The sequence below is a fragment of the Aquarana catesbeiana genome, linkage group LG01 (assembly GCF_042186555.1).
Source record: "Aquarana catesbeiana isolate 2022-GZ linkage group LG01, ASM4218655v1, whole genome shotgun sequence".
Lineage (NCBI taxonomy): Eukaryota > Metazoa > Chordata > Amphibia > Anura > Ranidae > Aquarana > Aquarana catesbeiana.
In genome coordinates this window covers 207425172-207450735 of record NC_133324.1, presented here as the reverse complement: position 1 = coordinate 207450735, position 25564 = coordinate 207425172, and the positions used below count along the sequence as shown (strand labels likewise).

The 25564-nt window shown below is 41.7% G+C and overlaps 1 protein-coding gene across 6 annotated transcripts in view; it reads right to left on the bottom strand.

The window, feature by feature from the left end:
• The window catches only part of CSNK1G3 (casein kinase 1 gamma 3), a 223312-nt gene that overhangs the window by 63547 nt on the left and 134201 nt on the right, over window positions 1–25564 (bottom strand). For all 6 annotated transcript variants that reach the window (XM_073624706.1, XM_073624701.1, XM_073624712.1 and 3 more), the window contains exons 5-6: window positions 5116–5264; window positions 2286–2520 (exon numbers count right to left, since the gene is read on the bottom strand). In XM_073624706.1, coding sequence (XP_073480807.1) covers window positions 2286–2520; window positions 5116–5264 — 384 coding nt within the window. The remainder of the gene's footprint in view (window positions 1–2285; window positions 2521–5115; window positions 5265–25564) is intronic.

Genomic DNA, 25564 nt, shown 5'->3' with positions numbered 1-25564 from the left:
GAATCGAGCTGCACCCACACAAAGATCCTCTATCTGAAGCTGCTGGTGGCTGTAGGGGCGGGTTTGGCATCGCTAACCTAGGGGGGAGGAATTATAGTGGGCACAGCATTACCCGGGGGGGGGGGGGGATTATAGTGGGCAAAGCATAACCTGGGGGGGGGGGGGGGGATTATAGTGGGCACAGCATAACCTGGGGGGGGGGGGGGGATTATAGTGGGCACAGCATAACCTAGGGGGAGGCATTATAGTGGGCACAGTTTAACCTGGGGAGGGAGGGAGGAACTATAGTGGGCACAGTTTAACCTGAAGGGGGCAGGAATTATAGTGGGCACAGTTTAACCTGAAGGGGGAAAGAGGAATTATAGTGGGCGCAGTTTAACCTGAGGGGGGAGGGAGGAATTATAGTGGGCGCAGTTTAACCTGAGGGGGGGGGGGGGGGATTTATAGTGGGCACAGCATAACCTAGTGGGGGAGGAATTATAGTGGGCACAGCATAACCTGGGGAGGGGGGGTTATAGTGGACACAGTTTAACCTGAGGAGGGAGGAAATATAGTGGGCCCAGTTTAACCTGGGGGGGGGGGGGGGGGATTATAGTGAGCACAGCATAACCTAGTGGGGAGCCATATAGTGGGCACAGCATAACCTAGTGGGGAGGAATTATAGTGGGCATAGTTTAACTCGAGGGGGGGAGGAATTATGTGGGCACAGCATAACCTGGGGGGGGGGGGCGGGGGAGAATATATAGTGGGCACAGCATAACCTATGGGGAGGCATTATAGTGGGCACAGTTTAACCTGGGGAGGGAGGAATTATAGTGGGCGCAGTTTAACCTGGGGGTGGAATTTATAGTGGGCAAAGCATAACCTAGTGGGGGGGGGGGGGGCATTATAGTGGGCACAGCATAACCTAGTGGGGAGCCATATAGTGGTGGGCACAGCATAACCTAGTGGGGAGGAATTAAAGTGGGCACAGTTTAACCTGAGGGGGTAGGGATTATATTGGACACAGTTTAAGCTGGGGGGAGGGGGGTTTGGGGTCGGAATTCTAGTGGGCTAGGTTCAACCTGACAGGGGAGGGAGGAATTCTAGTGGTCACAGTTTAACCTAGGGGGTGGCGTTCTAGTGGACACAGTTTCACCTTAACGGGGGGGTGGGTCAGAATTCTAGTGGGCACAGTTCAACCTGGAGGGGGGGGGGGGGATTATACTGGCCACACCATAACCTAGTGAGGGAGAAATTATAGTGGGCACAGTTTAACCTGAAGGGGGGGATGATTATAGTGGGCACAGCATAACCTGGGGGGGGATTATAGTGGGCACAGTGTAAACTGTGGGGGGGGGGGTACAGAGTGTACACAAAATCATATGTAATGCCATGTATACATGTCTGAGACTCTTACTTGTGGCACACCTAAGCATATTTTATGGGTGTAGCGTGTAATTATGGGTGTAATTATGTATGTAACTATCGGTGTAAATTTTTTGTTTTATTTAAAGCACATTCCTTTAAGCCCCCTCACATTACCACTCTCTTGCAATTGCCCAAAGGTGTCCCAAACCTTTTCTAATACTAGCAACAACTCTGGCATAATGAACACCATGCCCACTCACTGCTGCATTGCAATAAGTAAACCATGTTTTTCTTGGTTTTATCAAGTAACGGGACCCTACTTATGATCTTGCACACAACCCCACTGATTCCATAAATTGCCCCTGATATCAACATTCACCCCTCCCCGTCTACAGATATAAACCCCTTTCTGCCTGCATCATTACCCCTTACTGGCCAGATATTATCATAAGCAAAATGGGCTGCTTATTTATGACAGAAGTGACGGGAGAAGGATGTGAGGAGCCAGCTGGTTGCATTGGCAGGGATAGATGACGGCTGTTTTTAACAGGAGCGAGAGTGATGCTGACTGTGAGAGCGGGAAGGAACACCAACACTGAAACAGTGCTGCGGGAGTTATGCTGGCGAGGACTGAGAAGCAAAATTGTCCCCCAGGGTTTAAACTTGATAGGTGGGTGTGGCTAAAAAGGTTTGGAGGATATGGCAAGGATAATAAGGATATGTGAAAGGGGTATGTCACCTGATGGGGGAGAGTTTAAACCATATTGCAAGAGTATTTTTTTTGGGGGGGGGGGGCAAGGGGCACACAAGTAGATGGTCTTGCCTAAGGCGCAAAATAGTCTAGCACTGGTCCTGCAGGGGATAGCTTCGGAATTCTACAAAAATATTAGCAAAAGCAAGGTTATGGCACATCAGTCATCTGTGGTCACACATACCTTTTCCTAAATGTGTATTAATACTCATGTATCTAGCTGTTCCTGTAAGGCTCTTGTGTTCTCTGTAAGGTATGTGCTTCTTTGTTTCTGGGTCTATGTATTCTTTTGCCAAGCCAAAATCTATAATATGAATTATTTGCTGGTTCTTGTTTCCTGGGCGACCTATCAAGAAATTTTCTGGCTTTACGTCTCTATATATCAGGTTCTTTGAATGAACGTATTCCATGCGGGAAATCTGTGTAAACATGAAAGAAGAGGGGGGAAAAAAACAAAACAGAACATTAACACAGAATTTTTCAAAAGATAAATATTTTACAGTTTCAATATTAAGAATGTTTATTGTGAACATATTTTAGAACAGCACAAGACTGATCAGTAACCAAAAGGCAAAGAAAAAACTCAATGGCACCCAATGCAATCACATTCTGGTTATATTCAGTAATATTTCTCGTCATTTTCATTTCAATGTGTCCCTAAACAATTCTTAAAATCTGGCTGGTAGTCCTGAATCTGTTCACAAATGAAGCTTCAAAAGCTGCAGAAGAACAGCAACACTGACACATTTGGTTTACTTCACTAAATGTAAAAAACTGAAAAGCAGTGCATTCTATGAAGTTTCTTCATTAATCTCTTCAAGACCAGCCTGTTTTCCCCAGGTCATTTTCAGTTTTCAGCACAGTCACACTTTCATTTTATATTCTTTTGAGATGGAGCTTTCTTTTGGTGGTATTCATCCACCACTGGGTTTTTATTTTTTACTATATAAATTAAAAAAAAAAAATTAAATATTCGGGAAAAAAGGTTTTAGTTTTTGTTATAAAAATTAGAAAATAAATAAATCTATCATAAATGTAGTCTAAAAAGTATTTTGCTACATTTCTTTAGTAAAAATAACCCAAGTCAGTGTACATTAATCAGCCTGATTGCCTATTTCAATTTCTGGAGACCCTAAAATGCCAGAACAGTACAAAAAACCCTAAATGACCCCTTTTTGGAAAGCAGATGGCCCAAGGTATTTATTAAGGGGCATGGTGAGTTTTTTCAAATTGAAATCTTTTTGTCATATTTTTGGAAAAGAAATTAAATATTATAATAGTATAATAATAGTTGTTTTAACAAGCTATTTCAACACACAGCATAGGCACACTTAGAATTACACCTCAAAACACATTCTGCTACGTGTCCCGAGTATGGAAATGCTACACGTGTAAGACTTTAACAGCATAGGTGCAAAGAGGGGCCCAAAATCCAAAGAGCACCTTCGAGCCTTCAAGTAGCATAAATAACACGTCTCATTTCCTGACTACCTATCATATTTCTTGAATCCCTTAAGTGCCAGGGTAGGAGAAACTCCCACAAAATTAACACATTTTGGAAAGTAAACACTTCAAAGTATTTTCTGAAAGGGATAGTATTTTGAAAATATTTTTTGCTACAAGTTTTAGGAAAATGCTGAATGAAAATTCAATTTTTCTAAAGCGGTTGATTAATAAAATATGTCAAACACACAGATTAGGCATATATTATTATACAAGATTTATACAAGGGGTATAAATTTATACAAGGGTATAGAACCACTTTAAGCGCCAACAGTTTGTGCAGCGCTTAAAGTGGTTGTATACCCCTTTATCACATTTTTACCTAAAGGTAAGCTTATAATAAGGCTTACCAGTAGGTAAAATGAATATCTCCTAAACCTGTACAGTTTAGGATATATTCACCTTGCATGCAGCCGCTGACGTCTGCGGTGCATGAGCTCTGAAGGTCCGGCGGATGCTGCCGGAAAATCAGAGCTCCTTGGTGAAAAGAAGACTCCCAAGCGCATGGCCGGTGCTGCAAACCCGGAAGAATCGCCGAGGCAAAATGTCAGCTCCCTCGGCGGTGTCTGTGAGACGGTGCGGGGGCTTCATTCCAAGGTATTTCATAATGAGCTAGTATGCGGTGCCTTTGCCTTGTAGGTTTTTTTTTTTCCTTCTGGGTATACAAACGCTTTAACAAAATGAAGGCACACAGTGTTGCATAACAATTTGGTACTCAGAGGGCCCTGCTCGTTAGAGCTTACAATCTAATATATATATTATATAGCAATACAGTATGGAATTATATTTTAACAGTATAAATGTTATGCAAAACAATTTATCACTGTCTTTTGAGATACAAACTTATTCTTTAAAGCTAAACACATTGCTGTTCATTTACTAAAAGTGAAGAGTGCAAAATCTGGCGCAGCTCTGCATAGAAACCAATCAGCTTCCAGGTTTTTAAGTCAAAGTTTAATTGAACAAGCTGAAGTTAGAAGCTGATTGGCTACCATGCACAGCTGCACCAGATATTGCACCAGTTTTAGTACATCAACACCACTGTGGATACACACACACACAAAAGTTCCAAACAATGCTGGTTGGTCAGAGACTTCACCTTTTCTTCACCACAGTTTAGAACTGTTACTAAAGCCGTCAATGCCCAACTCTGCCACCCCCACTGCAAGGATTAAATGCTCCCCTTTGCCTAGTGTTAGAGGAAAAAAGTGTAATACTTTGCTTATTGCTCACTCTGACAGATGCCCTCTATTTGTACGACAGGTCACCCAAAGCCTACTCTCTAAGGCACTTGTGGACGTGGTGGGATACTTACCTGAGCACATACAATGCAGGACTGACAGTCCTGCATTGTATGGGATGACGTGGAGAGACCACCCACAGCCCAGAGCATCCGGGAGAAGAAGAAAGCACTGAAGGAAAACAGTAAGTAATATAACCTTTTCCAATATACCTAGAAAAAAAATCTAAGCTCTTAGTAAGACACATGCAGAAATTCCATGCCTACTTACCAGTTGTATGGCTATCATGAGCACAGTTTTTAAGGAAAATGTTCTGTCACACAAGTCGAACAAGTCTTCCAAACTTGGCCCCAGCAATTCTAGCACCATGGCATTGTATTTACCACATGGGCCAAAGTAATAAACCTGAGGTACGCCATCTAAAATAAAAACAAGGAAGAGAAAAAGAAAAATTACCTACTGCTGTGATAAAATACATCCCATTATGTAGTTACATAAGGTCAAATGCCAAAGGACAGTATGCATTAGCTTCAAAAGAGCACATCTAGTTCCATAAGCATCAACATTTAACAGGACAGTTACTAAATATCCCAAAAATACAGCATATAAAAACTGCCTGCCACAAAACTCTGACACAAACTCTCAGCAAACAATACACATCATGAGCGACACTAAATCTGAGCTTATTGCAGGACAAAGATGCAGAAGATGGTGTAAGTCACATATCCTGTGTTTTTCTGGACATGATTGCATTTGAAAGAAGTCAAAGCATGACTATGCAGCATGGATATACAGTATATGGAAGGAAAAAGAGGCCATTTTTAAAGGTCTATGTGCACCCTATTCACCCCTTGAACACTGGGGCTGCAGCAGCGCTCGTTTTAGCGGCGCCAAAGAGCCATTTAAGCGGCACTTTTCGGCCGCTAGCGGGACACTTAACTCCAAAGGGGGGTTAAAAACTCTTGTGTTGCAGCGCTTGCCAACCGGTTTTCTGGTGCTTCAGAAGCGCTGCCCATTCATTGCAATGGGCAGGGAAGTTTTGGGGGCGCTGTATACAGCATTCCCAAACCGCCCTGAAATTTCTGGTTGCAGGACTTTTTCTAACGTCCCGCAAGTGCACCACCCGGGTGTGAAAGCATCCATTGCAAAGAATGGGAGGCAGTTTCCAGGCGTTTAGCACTATTTCTAGTGCTAAAGTGCCTGAAAACTGTCTCAGTGTGAAAGGGGTCTTAAAGTAGAAGAAAAGCCCAAGTACTAAAAAGAGTACCTCTTTCCTCCTCATAACTATCCTACTCAACCCAAAAAAAAAAAAAAAAAAAGAAAGTGTACTTACCTATCACTTGATTACTTACCTGTCATGTGATCCTGCAGCCCCGGCTCAAGGAGCGCTTGGCAACAGCTGGGAATTCCCGGAGCCATGACATCACCCATAGACTCCCATGGCTCTCGTCATTTACACAGGGGAACCGGAGCTGCGGGATCACATGACCGGAGCGGATTAAAATAGACAAGTATACGCTTTTTTTTTTTTTTTTTTACAGGTTAGCAGAATAGGTATGAGGGGGAGGGAACATTTTTTAAGAATAATTAGACTTAAGCCTTTTCTTCCACTTTAATTGTGCTCTGTTTTGAGGTCCTCTAGTTTGAAGACTCAGCATCAGTGCACTATGGAGCTGATGTCATAAGTAGTAAATGATTACTCTGATGTGCGGACCCACAATGCATTGGCTGAAAAGACAATTTCTTACTGATTACAGGTAGAGCTGCACGATTCTGGCTAACTTGAGAATTAAATTTTTTTTTGCTTAGAATAAAGATCACGATCCTCGCAGTGTAACATCATCTTTTACATTATACAAAAAAATGGGCTACCTTTACCGTTTAGGTTTTTTTTTTTTTTTTTTTTTTTAATTCATTAAAGTCTATTTTTTTTTTTTTTGTTAATTGCGTTTTAAAGACCGCTGCGTAGAGCTGCACAATTCTGGCCACAATGAAAATCACAAATTTTTTTTGCTTAGAATAAAAAGATTGCGATTCTCGCGGCGCAAAATCATTCACATTATCCAAAAAAAATTGGGCTAACTTTACTGGTTAGTTTTTTTTTTTAATTCAATAAAGTGTAATTTTTTTCCCAAAAAATTGCATTTGAACGAATGCTGTGCAAATACAGTGTGACATAAAATATTGCAACAACCACCATTTTATTATTCTCTAGGGTCTCTACTTAAAAAAAAAAAAAATTCTATACAAACAAATGTTAGTAAAAGGTTTAGTGCTTAAGTGGTTAAACTTCCCTCATTTACACACCAAAGTGTATTCCTTTGATCTAAAGGACAAATCGTTACAATGTTTATACTTAAGTTATACTGCTAAAGAATGTTGTGATTCTTGGCAAACTGCCCGTTTTTTTTCCCCTTTCTTTTGATGGCTGTCGGATTCAGCAGAGCAGAGCTAATTCTCTGCATAGAAATAATCGGGAAATATTTTGTCATGATCGCAAGGGGGAAAAAAAAAAAAAAAAATCATGATAACGATTCTTAACGATTAATCGTGCAGCTCTACCACTGCGCAAATACAGTGCAACAGAAAATACTACAACAACCGCCATTTTATTCTCTAGGGTCTCTGCTAAAAAAATGATATAACGTTTGGGGGTTCTACGTAATTTTCTAGCAAAAAAATTGATTTTAACTTGTAAACAAGGGTTAAAAAGAAAAAAAGCTTAGTCTTTAAGTAGTTAAACTGACCTCATTTACAGACCAAAGTCTATCCCTTTGATCTAAAAGAACTAAAAAGATACTTTGTTTATAGTCATCTCCCAGTGTGGACAATGTTGTGATCAACTTGGCAGGCTGCCTGGTCTTTTTTTTCTTTTTGACAACTCTCAGCTGTGAGCAGAGAACTCTCTGCATTGAATTGGGAAATGCTGTGTTAAGATCATAAGGGGGTTGAATCGAGATAGCGATTTTTTTTAACGATTAATCGTACAGCTCTAATTACAGGTGTATGTTTGTGGTGTCAGACCTGTTTCCTCAATACCGATTTGTGAAATGAATCCTAGTTTACTTTTCAGTTTAGATCTGCTTTAAAAACAGATCTAAGCCCAACCACTAGACCTCATATCGGCTCCAAGCCTTTTGCTGCCAGAGCCATTTTTGCATTTTTTTTTTTTTTATGCGAATGCAATTGACAATAAAAGTGCCCGCAACATTTGGCCAATAAAACAAGATAAAAATAATGTACATTTTGTTAGTACAGCTTGGTGACATGCTAGCAGCGCTGGGCCCAGGGGTAAATGGTAAGAAGCTCTTGGATGGAGGTGGTCAGTCCACTAGTTAAGAGGTAGTGGAAAATAGGGGGGAGGCCTCAGTCAATAGATTACAAAATATATTACATATGAATCTAGTTCAGTACCACTGGGTGTATTGGAAATCTTGTGCTACAGACTGTCGAGTACCCGAAGCACACGGATCGGGTAGCATCAGCCAGTTCAATAGAAACCGGCCATCATTCGGCCCATGTGTACGACAGAAGCTGGGCGAATGGGTCGAAGGGTCGTGACCGCAAAAGGTCTGCTGACTGGTTTCCAGTCAGCGCTCTTAGCCAAGAGAGCTGAGAGCGCTGACCGGAGTGTGTTCTGGGGGTGGGGAACAGCAGGGGAGATCACTATACTAACATTGTATTGTTAGTACAGTGACAGTGAGCACAACCTAAACTGTCTTTTTTGTTAACCCAAAAAAAAAAAAAAAAAAAAACTACTAGTAGTGTGTACAAGGCTTAAGGGCAAGGTTAGAATAAAGGATTCCCATTTGCAAATCACTTTAGATTAAGATTAGTTAAAATCCACAAACATGCACTGATCAGCCATAACTTCATGACCACTGACAGGTTAAGTGAATAATATGGATTATCTCATTACAATGGCATCTGAAAGTCAGTGGGATATATTAGGCAGCAAGTAAACATGTTGTTCCTGAAGTAGATTTTTTTTTTTTTTTTAATAAAAAAAAATGGGCATCGCAGTTTCTGGTTTATGGGGCTGCATAGCTGCAGACCAGTCAGGGTGTCCATGCTGACCCATGTCCACAGCCAAAAGCGCCTACAATGGGCAGATGAGCATCAGAACTGGACCATGGAGCAATGGAAGGACTGATGACTCACATTTGCTTTTACATCATGTGGGGGGCTAGGTGTATGTGCATCACTTACCTGGGGAAGAGATGGCACCAGGAGGCAATATGGAAAAAGGCAAGCCGGCGGAGGCAGCATGATGATCTGGACAATTTTTTGCTGGAAAACCTTGGTCCTGTCATTCATGTGGCTGTTACTTTGACACATATGCCTACCTAAAATGTTGTTGCTGACCAAGTACATCCCATCATGGAAACAATATTCCCTGATGGTAGTGGCCTCTTTTCAACAGATTAATTTGCCCTGCCACACTGCTGAATTGGTTCAAGAATGTGTTGAGGAACACAGTCAGTTTGGAGGTGTTGGTTTGCATCAAGAATCTACTGGATGTGCTAGGGGGAAAAAAAAAAAACCTTATCCATGGGAGCTCCACCTTGCAACTTACATGACTTAAAGGATCTGCTACTGACTGCTTGGTAGCAGATGCCATAGCATACCCTCAAAGGTCTAGTGGCACCCATGCCTCGACAGCTCAGGTCTGTTTTGGCAGAAAACGGGTGGATATGGTGGCAAAAGAGGGACCTATTTAATATTAGGTGGGTGTTCATAAGGTTATAGCCCATTGGTGTATATTTCCTAAAAGCAGACACCATAGAGCATAAAATGGTGGTAGTGCCAAGAATTTATGTCACACGATATTATTATTAGCGCAAAATTTCAGTAAAAAATATACGTTAGTTTTAGGGCACACAAACACAATATATTACCCATTTTTTTTAAAAAGTATAAAAGAGTAGATACTCAAAATCAAAAGTTTTAAATTTGTGAGCGCCCGCAAAACAACGAACTTTGGTACACTATATTCTCCATAGACAATGTTTTAAAGACCCATACAGGTCTTATATTTGGCGTTAACATTGAACAGCGGCCTCAGAATTGCTACTCTAACTCCGGCATGTCCGGCTATATTTAACGTGTGTATCGAAGCAACATCTTCATATGTAGGCATCCCTGACAGGTACATTTGTGTGTGTGCATATGTGGTGGTGGGGAAGGGGGAGAAGTATTTGGGTGCAACTTCCCTTTTTTCCTTTATTTCATTTTTTTTAACTTACACTAATACATTTATATCACACAGGGGACAAAAGGGACACAGAAAGCAATCTGGTAGAAAAACTGGCAGCCTGGCCTTTTGAGTTTGGTGTAAGATTTTTCAATTGTCATATTGTGAGAAAAGAGGTGCAAATAAATGCTTTATTAAATTCCCCTCATACTGCTTTAGCAAAATAAATGTCACTTAGGGTTTGGGAGTATAGTAAGCCCCCTTTCACACTGAGGAGCTCGAAAACCACCCATAAAACGTTGGGGGCGTTTTTGCAGTGCTTTTGCGGTATTAGCGGTGCGCTTTTTTAAGGTCATGTGACTCAAAAGCACCACTTTACGGTGCTTTTCAGATGCTTTTGAAGCACTTCCCATTCATTTGAATGGACAGGGGCTTCTTTGAGGCACTTTTTTTTTTTAGGCGCTCCAAACATGCTCCGAAGATGCTGCTTGCAGGACTTTTTTCACCTCCCCACCACAGTGTGAAAGCATCCATTGATATTAATGGGAAGCAATTTTCAGGAGCATTTCAGGTGCATTTTTTAGCGTGAAAGTGTCTGAAAAGCGCCTCAGTGTGAAAGGGGTTTTAGTCAGTACAGAGTGTTCATGCCTTTAACAAATATGCATTCATAGAACAGAAGCAGAAATGTGATTGACAATACCACATCAGCCACATGACCTTACAGTGTTGAGTACCTTGGGAAACATAGTTCCAAAACATCTGGGGTGCCAAGGTTCACCATCACTGTACTAGAGTATAGGCTGCTCAACCATAAAAGAATCTGCACAAACATACTGTACATTTTTACAGCTTTCTAAGATAGTTTTTACAACAAATGTCTTTGCAAAGACAACACCTGTAAATTATTTGTTCAACACCTCCATTTGTCAGATTACTGTCAATAAAGACAAATCTTTCTAAAATGTAAGTTCCTTTCGCTCACAAAAAAGACATATTATTTTGAAATTTTGCATAATAAAAAGAGGTGTAAATGATATTATTTTAAGTAAATAACAAAAGCGAAAAAATCATCAACATAAAGACCAGGTAAGAGAAAACTGTACAATGTCTAAGCCAAGCAGATGATGTTATACAGTTTAGAGATTTCATTTCAGTCACTACACACGAGCCAAGCACAGGCTTAGCTGCGTACTCATGGATACAGTTTAATATACTAGATTAACCAGGATTAAGCATATGGAGTATGACAAAAAAGGATTCATCTGTGCCATACACCATATTAGCAAAGTAAATTTTCCAACGATACAGAGGCATAACCCTACAGAGTATGCCAGGTAGCCCTGGACTTTTTACACAAGGGCAAGATAAGCAATCACTGGGTGTCAATCATTCCTTCATTATATACCAGTCACGCACAAATGTTACTTTTACCCTATTTCACATCAAGTCACCATATTATCCCCATGTCAATTTGTCAAAACATCATTTGTAGGAGACTGGATTTTGATTAATACATGTGTCAATAACTCCACTGCCAATTTGCAGCAGAAAATGTTAGCATTATTTAACATGTCTCAGCCATAAACTGTCTATTACCCCCTAGCTATGACTTTCCCACCACTCAAACATTCATTCTGTAGGACAAACCACACATTTCATATACAGTATTCAGACCCCCTTAAAATTTTCACTCTTTGTCATATTGCAGCCATTTGCTAAAATCATATAAGTTCATTTTTTTTCTCATTAAAGTGGATGTAAACCCGAAAAACATTTTTTTTTTTGTCATACTGTAGAGTATAAGATTTCCTATCATTTGAGCCCAGTCTTGGCACATAGAGTTAATCCATCTCTGAGCAATCCTCTTTTATTGTTCAGTGAGAAAACTCTTGACAAAATGAGAAAAACTTTGTCAAATCCTCCCCCTTGCTGTGAGTGACAGGTGATTTACATCTCGTGCACCAGCCTAAGTAAGACACAGGCAGTATTTTTTAATTCCCTCCCACTCCTTTCTTCTGCTGCTCTGCCAGGATTGGCTGTTCCACATAATCTCAGCCCTGGCTGCAGACATTCCTCTGGTCTGATGGGGGGGGGGTGCTGCTGGACACAGCTATATATTATATATATATATATATATATATATATATATATATATATATAATTATACACACTGTATAAAGCTGTGTCAAGCAGCACTCCACCCCCCCGTAAATGACATGTACATTTCCGCCCTTTCCTCCGCTCTCCATCCTGACAGAGTCTGCTGGAATGGAGGGGTGTTGGCTGCGGGGGATGCAGGAGGAAGACACAGCAGGCGGATAAGGGCAGGAGGGGGGCCGGAGAAGAAGGGGAGGTGGTGGTGGTGGAGAGAACAGGTCAGGTGCTAGAGGAGGAGGACACAAGGGACAGTCGGGGGTGATCGGTGCATCGGAGGGACAGCCATGAGCACTGACCTCCCTGCATGGCGTTTGATCAGCTGCTTCTCCTTCTCTGCCTCCTCAGGGGGATCCGAGCTCACAGCTGTCCCCGCCGCACCGATCATCCCCGACTGTCACTAGACAGTGACAGGAGCCATGCGTGCGCTCCTCTTCCCCTGTGCGCGCACTATTCACTCCGGCCAGGCGTGAGTGTAGAGGTGGGCGGGGAGTCTGGTGATGTCATGACTCCGCCCACCGAGCGCCGTACAACGGACCCGCCCACTGAAACAGGCGTTTTTGGGGGCTGCAAACAGACAGAGGGGAGACATTTGAAAGGTAAGGATACATGCAGGAGGCATGTGTATCCTTATAGATAACCCCTATGGCAATACTTTAAAAAAGATGGGAGTGGGTTAACATCCACTTTAATGTACACACAGCACCCCATATTGACAGAAAAACACAGAATTGTTGACATTTTTGCAGATTTATTAAAAAACAAAAACTGAAATATCACATGGTCCTAAGTATTCAGACCCTTTGCTGTGACACTCATATTTAACTCAGGTGCTGTCCATTTCTTCTGATCATCCTTGAGATGGTTCTACACCTTCATTTGAGTCCAGCCTTGTTTGATTTTACTAATAGGATTTGGTTAGGAAAGCCACGCACCTGTCTATATAAGATCTTACAGCTCACAGTGCATGTCAGAGAAAATGAGAATCATGAGGTCAAAGGAACTGCCTGAAGAGCTCAGAGACAGAATTGTGGCAAGGCACAGATCTGGCCAAGGTTACAAAAAAAATGTTGCTGCACTTAAGGTTCCTAAGAGCACAGTGGCCTCCATAATCCTTAAATGGAAGACGTTTGGGACGACCAGAACTCTTCCTAGAGCTGGCCATCCGGCCAAACTGAGCTATCGAGGGAGAAGAGCCCTGGTAAGAAAAGTAAAGAAGAACCCAAAGATCACTGTGGCTGAGCTCCAGAGATGCAGTCGGGAGATGGGAGAAAGTTGTAGAAAGTCAATCATCACTGCAGTCCTATGGCAGAGTGGCCTGACGGAAGCCTCTCCTCAGTGCAAGACACACGAAAGCCCGCATGGAGTTTGCTAAAAAAAAAACACCTGAAGGACTCCAAGATGGTGAGAAATAAGATTCTCTGGTCTGATGAGTCCAAGATAGAACTTTTTGGTCTTAATTCTAAGCGGTATGTGTGGAGAAAACCGGGCACTGCTCATCACTTGTCTAATACAGTTCCAACAGTGAAGCATGGTGGTGGTGGCAGCATCATGCTCTGGGGGTGTTTTTCATCTGCAGGGACAGGACGACTGGTTGCAATTGAGGGAAAGATGAATGCGGCCAAGTACAGGGATATCCTGTACGAAACCCTTCTCCAGAGTGCTCAGGACCTCAGACAGGGCCAAAGGTTTACCTTCCAACAAGACAATGACCCTAAGCACACAGCTAAAATAACAAAGGAGTGGCTTCACAACAACTCCATGACTGTTCTTGAATAGCCCAGCCAGACCCCTGACTTAAACCCAATTGAGCATCTCTGGAGGGACCTAAAAATGGCTGTCCACCAACGTTTACAATCCAGCCTGACAGAACTGGAGGGGATCTGCAAGGAGGAATGGCAGAGGATCCCCAAATCCAGGTGTAAAAAACTTGTTGCATCTTTCCCAAAAAGATTCAAGGCTGTATTAGATCAAAGGGTGCTTCTACTAAATACTGAGCAAAGGGTCTGAATACTTAGGACCATGTGATATTTCAGTTTTTCTTTTTTAATAAATCTGCAAAAATGTCAACAATTCTGTGTTTTTCTGTCAATATGGGGTGCTGTGTGTACATTAATGAGGAAAAAAATTAACTTAAATGATTTTAGCAAATGGCTGCAATATAACAGAGTGAAAAATTTAAGGAGGTCTGAATACTTTCCGTCCCCACTGTACATTCATCAATAAGAACCATTGAAGAACCATAGGACTAACAATTTAACTGTAGATTCAGGGCAAGAGAAGACACCCTTGTAGAATACCCATTACTATACCATTTGAAAGCGCACCCAAACTATATAAAAGCAGGTCTGCAGTATGAGCAGTCATCCACTGAGAATTAGAACGCGCATTTCAAATACTCAAAAAAATTCTTGAAAATGTTAGAATGAATAAATCTTAAAGTGATTCTAAAGCAGGGCTTGACAAATTTTCTTTGAATCTAGGAGCCAACTAAAAAAGGTAGGAGCCAGTTTTTTATAACCACTTGCCTACCAGGGACTTTCACCCCCCTTCCCAGGCCAATTTGCGGCTTTCAATGCTGTCACCCTTTAAATGACAATTGCACAGTCATGATCACACAAAGAGCTTTTTTTTGGTGTTAATCACACCTGGATTTTTTTTATTTTTTGCTAAACAAATGAGGGGGGGGGCAACACCTTTTTCTTGATTTCTGTTATAGAATTTAGGAAACAAATATTTGTTCTTCACTGATGTGCGGTGATGAGGCTGCACTGATAGGCAGCACTGAGACTGTGTTGTCCTCATGGATTCTGGCCAATGGTTCTCAGAGGGAATCAAATGACGCCCTCCCAGAAGTGGACAACCGGACTGTATTAGTCTATCGTGCTATAGCGCAGTTGGCAAGTGGGAGGCGGATGCAGATGGTGGACAAAATCTCAGGCGGCAGGACGAAATTTTTAGCCACCATGGTGACCTGGCGCCTGGGATTTGTGATGCAACTTGTGAGACCCCAATCTGCATTACATGTGAAATCCCATGTTAGTCAATGAGCGTTGTCTTAATTAGCACTACTGAAGTTGCTTTGACTTTAGAAAAGGTTCCTGTACTACTTCAAGGCGACTTCTATCCAACTTGTGCCCAAAGAATTTAAGGCTGCATTCACACCTGAGCGTAACCTTTTCAGTCTTTGGTCACCAATGTAAAAAGCAGTAAAACGCCTGTAATCTGCCTAAAAAGGAGCTCATGTACTTTGAGCTTCAGGCGACAGAATGCTCAGGACAGGCGCCATTTAAATTAATGAGATTTTGCTGGTTGGGCGTTTTGGGACTTTTACAAGCTGAAAATGCTCAGGCATGAATGCAGCCTAATAGAAGTTGTCTCCAAGTCGGATCCCCGTCTATATTGAGGTGATTTGGATCTGAAATAACAGGAAAATTACACAGGCACTCCCTGTGGTTTAGCCCCTCCCTCGCTTCAAAGTCACATCAAAGTAGCACTCAAGTTGCTAGCAAATTGCCAGGTTGTCACCTGGCAAAGTTGTACCGTAAGTTGCACAACTTTCAGGTCTCAGTGTGAACCAAGCCTTAGATCCCATTCACACCTGAGCAATTTGACACGTTTCCCGAAGCACTTTAACAGTCAGCATTGAGATCCTATTGTATCCTGTGTGTCTTTTCACACTTGAGAATTGTCTCTCGACACTTGAAGTTGAAAAAAAAGTACATGAGCTTTCTTTGGGGCAGAGTCGCATTTGTGGCCCCTATGGACTTACTTCATGAGGAGAACCTGATGGCTAAAACATTTATGCTCAAGCCTGAGAGCGCCAAATTGCATCTACGAACGCTCAAGCTAGACCCACAGTGCTTACTGATAGGTATTTTTAGATAGATTATTATAATCCAAAATGGCACTTGATGTTTGCAGCCAAAATAGAAACTGATCAGACCACTTAAAGCGGGGGTCCACCTATCTATCGTTTTTTTTTTTTTTTTTTTTGGAGTTCATTCACAAACTTTCCTTCTCATAATTATCTACTCACATGTTCTGTGTAATAAGTCCGCCTGTGTCCGATTTTGTTGTAAAGAATAACTTTAGTAAATTCACTGAAGGAGGTTTCCATCTTCATTGTGGGCATTTGAAGCCCACAAGCATGTATTTCCTGGATGCGGTGAATGCTGTGCTCCCAGCATTCACCGAGATGTTGTGATGACGCTGTTGCACAATGCATGCTGGGAAGCCTGAGACTAGCTCCCAGGGGACTGTGGGAGGTCTGGGAGAGGCTAGAAACACGCCTACTCCCATGGGAGGAAAACCAGGAAGTGCTAAGAAGATTAGAAAAAAAAAAAGGTAATTACGGCGATTTAAATTTTTTTAAACAGCATGTCAGCATCTAGGCAAGGAAGAGCATGCATAGAGATAATGTTCAAAATTTGGGTGGAACCCCGCTTTAATGTTCATGTGGCATGTGCAGAGGCCCTGCTATATCACAACACATCTTCAGAGGCACTGGTTGTTAGATTTACATTACACTGTGTACTGAACATATAGTTGATTGCCTTGCCACCAAAGCTATATTCCTGCTGGGAGATTTATCCAGCCACCGAAAATAAGAGCTATGTTCAAGCCTATGGAACAAACTTGTTCCTACAAACAGATCCTTTGACATTCTGTTTATTCCTTTCAGCACTTAAAATGTATAGTGTTTACTGTACGGCACTTTAAGTTTAACATGGTGCCTAACTTTGCCAAACCTCCGTGCTTGCTGAGAAGAGAGCAGGGAAATGCAAACGGTAATATGAGAAAAAAATATGTGTAAAAGCCATAAAGATTATGACAAAAACAAAAAGCAGGAAATAAAACCATTTCATTTCTCATTTCTATTAAAATATAAACACACTTGAATGTCAGAGTCTCTATAGACATAAAACTGATACACTGTAAATGAAAAATACAATATGTGGTTTTAAACTCAATTTTTTTTTTTTTTTTTTTTTTTTTTAAGAATGTATATATTAAAAAAAAAAAAAAAAACGCAGACAGGCAGGTACTTTAGGACACTTCTCAGTCTCTTTTGCTATACATGCTCCTTCCTGTTTGTCATCCATAATGTAGACTGAGCCACGCACGTGTGGCTCAGCGTACATTTAAAGCAACCGTTCTGTGTCATGATGAAGTGACTCCAGCGCGCATGCGTGGAGTGCGGCCAATCAATGGAGTGTACTTTAAAGAAAGGCCGGGAGAAGACGTGCCTGATTCTGTCTTAATGTACTAATATGCTGTGTATATACTAGTAAATTATGGCATAAACCTCCTGGGGGCAGATAAAAAAAAGGAGCCTTTGCAGTGTTTAATATCGATTTAAGGAACTGCCCACCGCCTGTCTACAAAAATCTTGTATTTTTGTGTATATTTTTCAGAGGGATAAGTATTTTCCAATTGGTCTATGCAGCTGAGGATGCATGTACATTTCACTATTAGTACTACATACTACAGTGCCTTGAAAAAAATATTCATACCCCTTGAATTTTTCCACACTTTGTCATGCTACAACCAAAAACAAATGTATTTTATTGGGATTATATGTGATAGAGCAACACAAAGTGTTAAGTGGAAGGAAAATAATAAATGGTTTTCAAAATTTTTTACAAATAAATATTTGAAAGGTGTGGCGTGCATTTGTATTCAGCCCCCTTTACTCTGATACTCCTAACTAAAATCTAGTGGAACCAACTGCCTTCAGAAGTCACCTAACTAGTAAATAGAGTCCACCTGTGTGTAATTTAATCTCATTATAAATACAGCTGTTCTGCGATGCCCTCAGAGGTTTGTTAGAGAAGCTTAGTAAACAAACAGCACCATGAAGGCCAAGGAACACACCAGACAGGTCAGGAATAAAGTTGTGGAGAAGTTTAAAGCAGGGTTAGGTTATAAAAAATATCCCAAGCTTTGAACATGTCACAGAGCACTGTTCATTCCATCATCCAAAAATGGAAAGAGTATGGCACAATTGAAAACCTACCAAGACATGGCCCTCCACCTAAACTGACAGGCCGGGCAAGAAGAGCATTAATCAGAGAAGCAGCCAAGAGGCCCATGGTAACTCTGGAGGAGCTGCAGAGATTCACAGCTCAGGTGTGAGAATCTGTCCACAGGATAACTATTAGTCATGCATTCCACAAATCTGGCCTTTATGGAAGAGTGGCAAGAAGAAAGCTATAAGAAGTTCCGTTTGCAGTTTGCGAGAAGCCATCTGGGGGACACAACAAACATGTGGAATTAGGTGCTCTGGTCAGATGAGACCAAAATTAAACTTTTTGTCCTAAAATCAATACGTTATGTGTGTCAGAAAACACTGCACATCACCTGAATACACCATCCCCACCGTGAAACATGGTGGTGGAAGCATCATGTTGTGGGGATGCTTTTGTTCAGCCGGGACAGGGAAGCTGGTCAGAGTTGATGGAAAGATGGATGGAGATAAATATAGGGCAAACCTGTTATGCCCCATACAAACGGTCGGATTTTCCGACGGAAAATGTGTGATAGGACCTTGTTGTCGGAAATTCCGACCGTGTGTAGGCTCCATCACACATTTTCCATCGGATTTTCCGACACACAAAGTTTGAGAGCAGGATATAAAATTTTCTGCCAACAAAATCCGTTGTCGGAAATTCCAATCGTGTGTACACAAATCCGACGGACAAAGTGCCACGCATGCTCAGAATAAATAAAGAGATGAAAGCTATTGGCCACTGCCCCGTTTATAGTCCCGACGTACGTGTTTTACGTCACCGCGTTCAGAACGATCGGATTTTCCGACAACTTTGTGTGACCATGTGTATGCAAGACAAGTTTGAGCCAACATCCGTCGGAAAAAATCCTAGGATTTTGTCGGAATGTCCGAACAAAGTCCGACCGTGTGTATGGGGCATTAGAGTCTGCAAAAGACTTGAGACTGGGGCAGAGGTTCTTCCTTTCAGGACAATGACCCTAAACATACAGCCAGAGCTACAATGGAATGGTTTATATCAAATCATATTCATGTGTTAGAATTGCCCAGTCAAAGTCCAGACCTAAATCCAATTGAGAATCTGCGGCAAGACTTGAAAATTGCTGTTCACAGATGCTCTCCATCCAATCTGACAGAGCTTGAGCTATTTTGCAAGGAAGAATGGGCAAAAATTTCCCTCTCTAGATCTGCAAAGACATCCCCAAAAAGACTTACAGCTGTTATTGCGGTGTAAGGTAGTTCTACAAAGTATTGACTCAGGGGGGCTGAATACAAATGCACACCACACTTTTCACATATTTGTATAAAAAAAAAAATTTGAAAACCATTTATCATTTTCCTTCCACTTCACAATTATGTGCCACTTCGTGTTGGTCTATCACATAAAATCCCAATGAAACACATTTACTATTTTGGTTCTAACATGACATGTAGAAAACTTCAAGGTGTTTGCATACTTTAAGGCAGTCTATCCTATGAAATCTTCTAGGGCTGCAACTAACGATTATTTTCATAATTCATTAGTTGACCGATTATTGTTTTGATTAATCGATTAATCGGATAATAACCTTAAAAAAAAGTGTGGTGTATAATTTAATATGTAAAGTTTAAAAAAAAAGGCAATTTATTCTTAAAAATCTATATGCAGTGGTAAATAAAACTAACCAACTATATGATTAGGGAGCAAAATCTCTAATCCACTGAGAATAACAGACAGAAGAGATATACTGTATATACCAGGGATATGCAATTAGTGGACCCTCCAGCTGTTGCAGAACTACGAGTCCCATGAGGCATAGCAAGACTCGGACAGCCACAAGCATGACCCCCAGAGGCAGAGGCATGATGGGACTTGTAGTTTTGCAACAGGTGGAGGTCCGCTAATTGCATATCCCTGGTATATACTATTGGAGGTTGAATCTGGTAAATATCATCAGACTCTGAGATCACATTTTTTATTTAGACCCCTTTCACGCTGGGGCGCATGTAATGTGCCCTGCCCCCTATGTAATGTGACCTGCTCCCTACGTAATGTGACCTGCTCCCTACGTAATGTGACCTGCTCCCTACGTAATGTGACCTGCTCCCTACGTACTGTGCCCTGCCCTCACGTACTGTGCCCTGCCCTCACGTACTGTGCCCTGCCCCCACGTACTGTGCCCTGCTCCCACGTACTGTGCCCTGCTCCCACGTACTGTGCCCTGCTCCCACGTACTGTGCCCTGCCCTCACGTACTGTGCCCTGCCCCCACGTACTGTGCCCTGCTCCCACGTACTGTGCCCTGCTCCCACGTACTGTGCCCTGCTCCCACGTACTGTGCCCTGCTCCCACGTAATGTGCCCCGCCCCCACGTAATGTGGCTTACCTCCATGTAAAAGTTTACTTTAAATGTAATTGTAATGCCTTCTATTACCTCCAGTCTATCAGCCTCCACCTTCTATGGAGTCATATGCTGATCTTCCCTGCACAGTCTTTAAAGTAATTTTTTTTTTTAAAACAAACATGTTATACTTACCTGCTCTGTGTAATGGTTTTGCACAGAGCAGCCCTGATTCTTCTCTTCTGGGATCCTCCACCGATGCTTCTGGCTCCTCCTGCCTTTAGAGTGCCCCAATAGCAAGTTGCAAATTATAGTATAGCAAGCCCCTATAGCAAGGTAAAAAAAAACTTCTGCCTTTAGATCCACTCACTTCCTGCCCAGGACTACATGTCCCATTAGACATTGCTCCTCACACATTCACAAGTTCTCAGGCACTTACTGACACGTATGGATGGTGTACTGAGCTGTATATGTGCTGCACTGTATTTCCTGATATGTTAACAAATAATGCATTCTGTATGCAGGCCAACTAATCGGCTGGCCGATTAATCGATTATGAAAATAGTTGACAACTATTTTCATAATCAATTAGTCGTCGATTAATCGATTAGTTGTTTCAGCCCTAAAATCTTCCAGCAGGAAAGCACATTGGTATACAACTCCTATCCTAGAACCACAGCAATGAAGCTTTTAAAGAATATTATGATGCACCAGCTGAGAGCAATGGTCACCAATGAAGGACTGCCAAACTAGCAGTATGTACAAATAGCTTCATCCACACAACAGCCATACCCTTCTTCAGCCATAACTAGTGGTTCTCAGAGGCCCTTAATCTAGATGTCCCCAGGCTGAGTGAAGGAAAAAGTGTACTGTCCTTTGCAGATTAATGCATCCAATGCTATACCAACAGATGTGACCCTAAAGGAGGGTGAGCAGAAGTCCAGCTCTGCACGGCTGAGCTCCTTGGGTTCCCAGACCCTGACTAATGACATTACACACAATAAGAAATTATGCGGTTTACACTTTACAACACCTGGTTTTTGAAGAACTAATATGAACAAAGTTTAACACGTTTTAAGTGTTAGTTCACCTTTACCAAAAAACTACCTATAAGGATAAGGGGTGTCTGTAGATTAGAAAAAAAAAAAACAAAAAAAAAAACTGCGGCTTTGACTAAAGTTGAATAATGCTCTTGCTATAGGTGAAGGCCATTTATGCACCTCGTGAAGCCTGACTTGAAACCTACCAGGATGTTGCCAAGCAAGGCCTAGCTATTACTTCTCACCTTCACAAGGGTGAGCTCTCAAACTCGAAGCATAGTGCTACTTCATCAGGGGAGAGAACATGCATGCGGGGGGGGGGGGGGGGGGGGGGGTTTGAATCAGAGAAATCTGTTTAAATCTGTTATGGTGAAGATGAACAGAAATAGCTGGGCATTCCTTAGCAATGTCCTGGAAGTTTTCCAGTCAGGCTGTATGAGGTACGTAAATAGCCTACATCTATAGCAAGAGCATTATTCAATTTTGGTCAAAGCTGCACAGCTTGTTTTTCATCTGCACACATCCCTTATCTGCATAGGTAAAGGCAAACTAACCCTTTATTGAAATATCTATCTAACCCAAGCAGTAAATGGATTGGCCTGACCATCAAGAGAATTTGAGCATAAGTTGGGATAATTGCATAAACAGGTGTAATGGTGGAGAGCTGGTCAAATATGTATCGTAAGTTATTATATAAGTTTAGAGATCAATGGAGGGCAAAATACACTTTTATATCTTCTCTTTCGATTTATCCACACCAAAGCTAGATAAGGCAGAGCATAAAAAGGGTAACATACAAAGCATAACAACCATACAAACAACGAAGTGATTTATTACACTACGAGATAAATTGTGCTTATCGGAACGTTAACGCCTACATTCAAACACTTTTCTACCCTTATGGCTTTCCATACTGGCAAAAAATAAATGCTTCTTATACTCCAAGCAAGCCCCTGACACACTGGGTGAGCTTTACTAAAACTGGAGCACTCAAAATCTGGTGCAGCTTTGCAGGGTAACCAATGAGCTTCAGCTTGTTCAAATAGGCTTTGTCAATAAAATCTGGAAGCCGATTGGTTTCTATGCAAAGCTGCACCAGATTTTGCACGCTCCAGTTTTAGTAAATAACCCCCACAATCTTTACAACTTGTTGATTCTTCCTTTAGTTGTCTGCCTCACAATCCGGCCTCCGCTGTACACCCAAAAGAGAAGCAGTTCAATGGCACAAAGCACAGACAACAGAGTACAGCTGGTTTCAACAGCTGTCAATAAATCTGCTTAGATTGTTTAATCCTTACATTATTCCAAGGGTAAAACATGATATTTATTTCCACAGAAAACCTACCGAATGTTCACATAGCCTCATTTCACAACAGACTTTTTTTTCCTGTAAATACTGAAATGATCACTTTAATCAACAATCCACAAATACAACATAATGTCACACTAAAAACTGGATGTGGTGTGCCAAAATAGAATGTTTAATTGACATGTATTGTTATGCCACTGCATAAGAGAAATAAGACTGGAACAGACCAACATTTCGCTGGACCAAGATTTCAAGGTCCGGAGCAGTGGTCTATAGCAGAAGTCATAGGACTTTGCCAGCAGGTATCAGGGACACAACAGCCAATCCGGGGAGGAGGAGCTCAACATCTACCAATTAGCAGCTTTACTGTACAGAGATACAACGCTACTGGAAATATTCACATCTAAGCTGAGATAATGGTAACAGTAGGAATATTAAACTAATATTTTGGTTATTTGACACAGACTTCTAGCCGAAGAATACAATCTAATGAACAATACAGTCAGCCTCCAGAAGCCTAAAATTGTTGGCAGTATAAGGCCTCATGCACAAAGAGGTTAAAAAAAGGCCACTTACACAGGCGTTCAGCTGTTTGTTTTTTATGCCTGTACAAGCACCTCTATGTTAGCCTGTGTGGCCATGCACAGCACACATAGGAGTTTACAAGAGTATTTAAATAGGAAGGGTTTACAGACTGGGGGGAAAAAAAAGGAGCTGAGAGGAGCTAAACGCATCTAATGTATTCCAATGGCCAGAATAAAGTAACGCCGTGCGTAAATGCACATACATAGTGCAACATTAAAAAAAGGGGGGGGGAATGGAAGGCGCGCACACCTAATGCATTACCAATGACAATTTAATGAATGATAAAGTGCATAAAAAGTGGGTACTCACAAAAGACAACTCTTAATGAGCCATAAAAATGACAGCGTATGGTATGGACATGTGCAGGACCATAGTTGCCTATGGTGGTCCTGATTAGCCTAACTCTGAGGAAGAGGGTGGGCCCCCGAAACACGTCAACTATACCACGCGATAAGGTCCTGCACATGTCCATATACTGATTTTTATGGCTCATTAAGAGTTGTCTTTTGTGAGTACCCACTTTTTATGCATTTGATCATTCATTAAATTGTCATTGGTAATGCACTTCCATTTTTTTCTTTTTTGTATTTTCCATCGGATCACCCCATCTGAGGAAGGCAGGCATCTTGGGATACCGATCTCCCCATTGCCCTTCAACTTTAGAACACCCCATAGCACTGGAAGTGACTGTTTATAGTGTAACAGACATTTTTTGTGCCAATTTCTGGCAGAAAAAAAATACTACGTATATTCATAAGCCTGTGCACATTGATTATCAGCACAGCCCCATCAGATGTGCCAATCAGCTGCCAATCAGTGCCCCAATAATAAAGTCTGCCAGAGCCCACCACAGTGCCCATCATTAATACCTGTCAGTACCTACCCAATCAGTGCTGCCCATCAGTGCCGCCTGTCAGTGCCCATCAGTGCTGCATATCAGTGCCGCCTATCAGTGCCCATCATTTCTACATATCAGTGCCAACTCATCAGTGCCCATTGGTGCCACCTCATCAGTGCCCGTCAGTGAAGGAGAAAACAAAATTTTATAACAAAATTACACAAAAATTTTGGTCTTTTTTAGTGTTTTTTGGGTACAGTGTTATATGACCTCAAGCTGAGATAACATGCACTGCACTGATGCATTTACACAATTTCAAAGTAACCAAGCGTTAAAAGAAAGTTCAAGAATTTTTCTTTATCCCATTGTTTTGCACATCTATGTACACTACACAACTGTATGATTGAATCGGTTCGAATATCGCTGTTTCACTAACCTGACAGCTTATTATTCTAAATTGGAAATCTTGTTTGCAAATATTAAAGATTCTAAATACCAGCAAGAATAAATCCTTACATTTAAAGAGCACCTGTCATTTCAGATCCATCATGGCAGCGCCCGTTAGTGGGCATCCACTCATCTGCTGCTGCCACCTTGTTGTGTCACTGCCGTATCACCAGCCGTTCCATTAAAGTGAATGAGACTGTCGGTGAGTCAACAGCGGGTCAGAGGAGGAGCCACTGTGGGACAGAGATGACTGCTGGTCTTTAAAAATTATGATTTTAAATCAAGTGGATTTAAATCAAGCCTTTTTACTAGTGATTTAAATCGCAATTTAAAATCGACTCGATTTTAAATCAAATCCACCTTGTACACAGAGATGAAACAAACCCTCCTACATAAGGTGTACCTAGTTATTTTCAGCCATTTGTCCTCTACGTCCATGTAAAGCTCAGAGATGAAAAGGATTTTTCAGACTCACAAAGGGGGCTGGGAGCTCCACTTATACCCTGTAGAAGAGCTCTGAGTGCTGATTGGAGGGAAGGGACACACCTCCCTTCACACAGCACACAGGAACAGAGCTGAGGCTTTCAGTCAACTGGAGCTCCCTCCCCGGTCACCTTCATAACTCTTGGTGTCAGGAAAAGTGGTCAGAAGAGACTCATACCGAGGAACTGAACAGCAGAGAGAAATTACAATTTGTGCTCTGGGGAGAGACAATTAAACACTATTGAAATATGTGCTTTGTTCAGACTTCATGTCTGAGATTTACAAGAGCTTTAACCATCGTTTATTGGGAAAAGGGTACAACCGGGTCAAAACAATGTC